At 53.8% G+C, this 1,899-nt stretch overlaps 1 protein-coding gene across 1 annotated transcript in view; it reads left to right on the top strand.

Moving 5' to 3' along the window:
- PTSG_00873 (disulfide isomerase) overlaps positions 1-1,899 on the top strand; it is an 8,573-nt gene that overhangs the window by 6,139 nt on the left and 535 nt on the right. The window contains exons 14-15 of the mRNA XM_004998284.1: positions 1,276-1,421; positions 1,650-1,779. Coding sequence (XP_004998341.1) covers positions 1,276-1,421; positions 1,650-1,779 — 276 coding nt within the window. The remainder of the gene's footprint in view (positions 1-1,275; positions 1,422-1,649; positions 1,780-1,899) is intronic.

Raw genomic sequence — 1,899 nt, 5'->3', positions numbered from 1 at the left:
AACTCATTTCTACGCATACGACGCACGCACCCGACGACATCACAGGAATCTTACGAGGAAATCCTTCCAAAGTTCACTGCGCCCGCCACCAAGTGATACCGGGTATTTATGAATAAATCCCACAACCGAACTTGCGCAGCCGCCGGCATCCAAGCTGGAGACCGTATTTGACATCGACTCCATCATCGATGGTGACGCTCCTGTTGTCATCGGCTTCTTCGACAGGTAAAGTGGGGGTGGCGTGTTGTTTCTTCGGTGCTTGCACGTGTGTGTGTGTGTGTGTGTGTGTGTGTGTGTGTGTGTGTGTGTGTGTGTGTGTGTGTGTGTGTGTGTGTGTGTGTGTGTGTGTGTGTGTGTGTGTGTGTGGGTGTGGGTGTGTGTGTGGGTGTGTGTGTGTGTCTGTGCCTGTGTGTATGTGTGTGTCTGTGTGTCTGTGTCTGTGTCTGTGTGTGGTTGGTTTTATGTCAATGCGCTCGCCTCCCTTCACAAGCTGCTCACGTCTGTGTTTCACCCGGCCTCCGTCTCCGCTCTATTTCAACTGCAGTGATGACTCGCCGGGCCTTGAAGTCTTCCAGGATGCCGCCAGCATCGACCGAAAGCTGTTCAAGTTAGACCAACGCTACTTGTGCTCTCATGCGTGTATATTGCTGCGTTACACTGCTGTTACTTGTGTAATCTTCTGCACTTGCTCACACTCACACTCACACACGCACACATGCACGCACACACGCATACATGCACGCACACACGCACACCAACCTGTTGTGTTCGCAGGTATGCGTATGCCACGTCTGATGCCATTCGCAAAGCATACAATGTCCAGTCTGCAGAGAAGGTGAGAGACTGGTGCCACGAACTCCACCACCACGCTGTCGTGCCAAGTCTTGGGTTTCATTCGGGCTCACTCACTCATGTGTGTGTATCTGTCTGTCTATCTGTCTGTGCAACTGCAGGTCGTTGTGTTCCAGCCGACCAAGTTCCACTCGAAGCTGGAGAACCCCTCCATTGCTCGCGATGTTGGCGACGACGCAACAGAACTCAACGCCTGGATCAAGGTGTGCGTGTGTGTGCATGCATACGTGTGTGTGTGTGTGTGTGTGTGTGTGTGTGCGTGTGCGTGTGTGTGTGTGTATGTGTGTGTGCGTGTGTGTGTGTGTGTGTGCTACATGCGATCGGTGCGTCTTCGTCCGCCCCGCGTTTTCCTTTCATCTTCATCACCCCCACGCCCATCCCTTTCTTGCACCCTACACGTACACGAACGCACACAAAACAGAGTTCTTCGCGCCATGGTGCGGCCACTGCAAGCAGCTGAAGCCCGTCTACAAGAAGCTGGCGAAGAAGTTGAGCAAAGTCGACGATGTTGTCATCGCTGCCATGGACGCGACAACAAACGACGTTCCACCGCCATACAAGGCCACCGGGTATGACAGCATGCAGTGTTGCGTTCGCGAGCGCGTGTGGTTGTGTTTGTGCGTCTGTGTATGTGTGTGTGTGTGTGTGTCTGTGTCTGTGTGTGTGTGTCTGTGTCTGTGTGTGTCTGTTTGTGCGTCAGTGTGTCTGTCTGTGTCTGTGTCTGTGTCTGTCTGTCTGTGTGCGCGCGCGGCTTTGTCGTTGCGCTTGGGCTCATGCCGCCTGCTTGCTGCCCCAAGGTATCCGACCATCTACTTTGCACCGCGGGGCGACAAGAGCAATCCCATCCCCTTTGATGGCGACCGCGACGTGGACGGCTTCCTCTCGTTCCTCCGCAAACACTCATCCGCCAAGATCCCAAAGTTCAAGGTTCGCTGTGTGTGTGTGTGTGTGTTTGTGTGTGTGTGTGTGTGTGTGTGTGTGTGTGTGTGTGTGTGTGATGTGTGTGTGTGTGTGTGTGTGTGTGTGTGTGTGTGTGTGTGTGTGTGT

Source organism: Salpingoeca rosetta (assembly GCF_000188695.1).
Source record: "Salpingoeca rosetta unplaced genomic scaffold supercont1.2, whole genome shotgun sequence".
Lineage (NCBI taxonomy): Eukaryota > Choanoflagellata > Craspedida > Salpingoecidae > Salpingoeca > Salpingoeca rosetta.
This window is presented reverse-complemented; position numbering and strand designations above follow the sequence as displayed.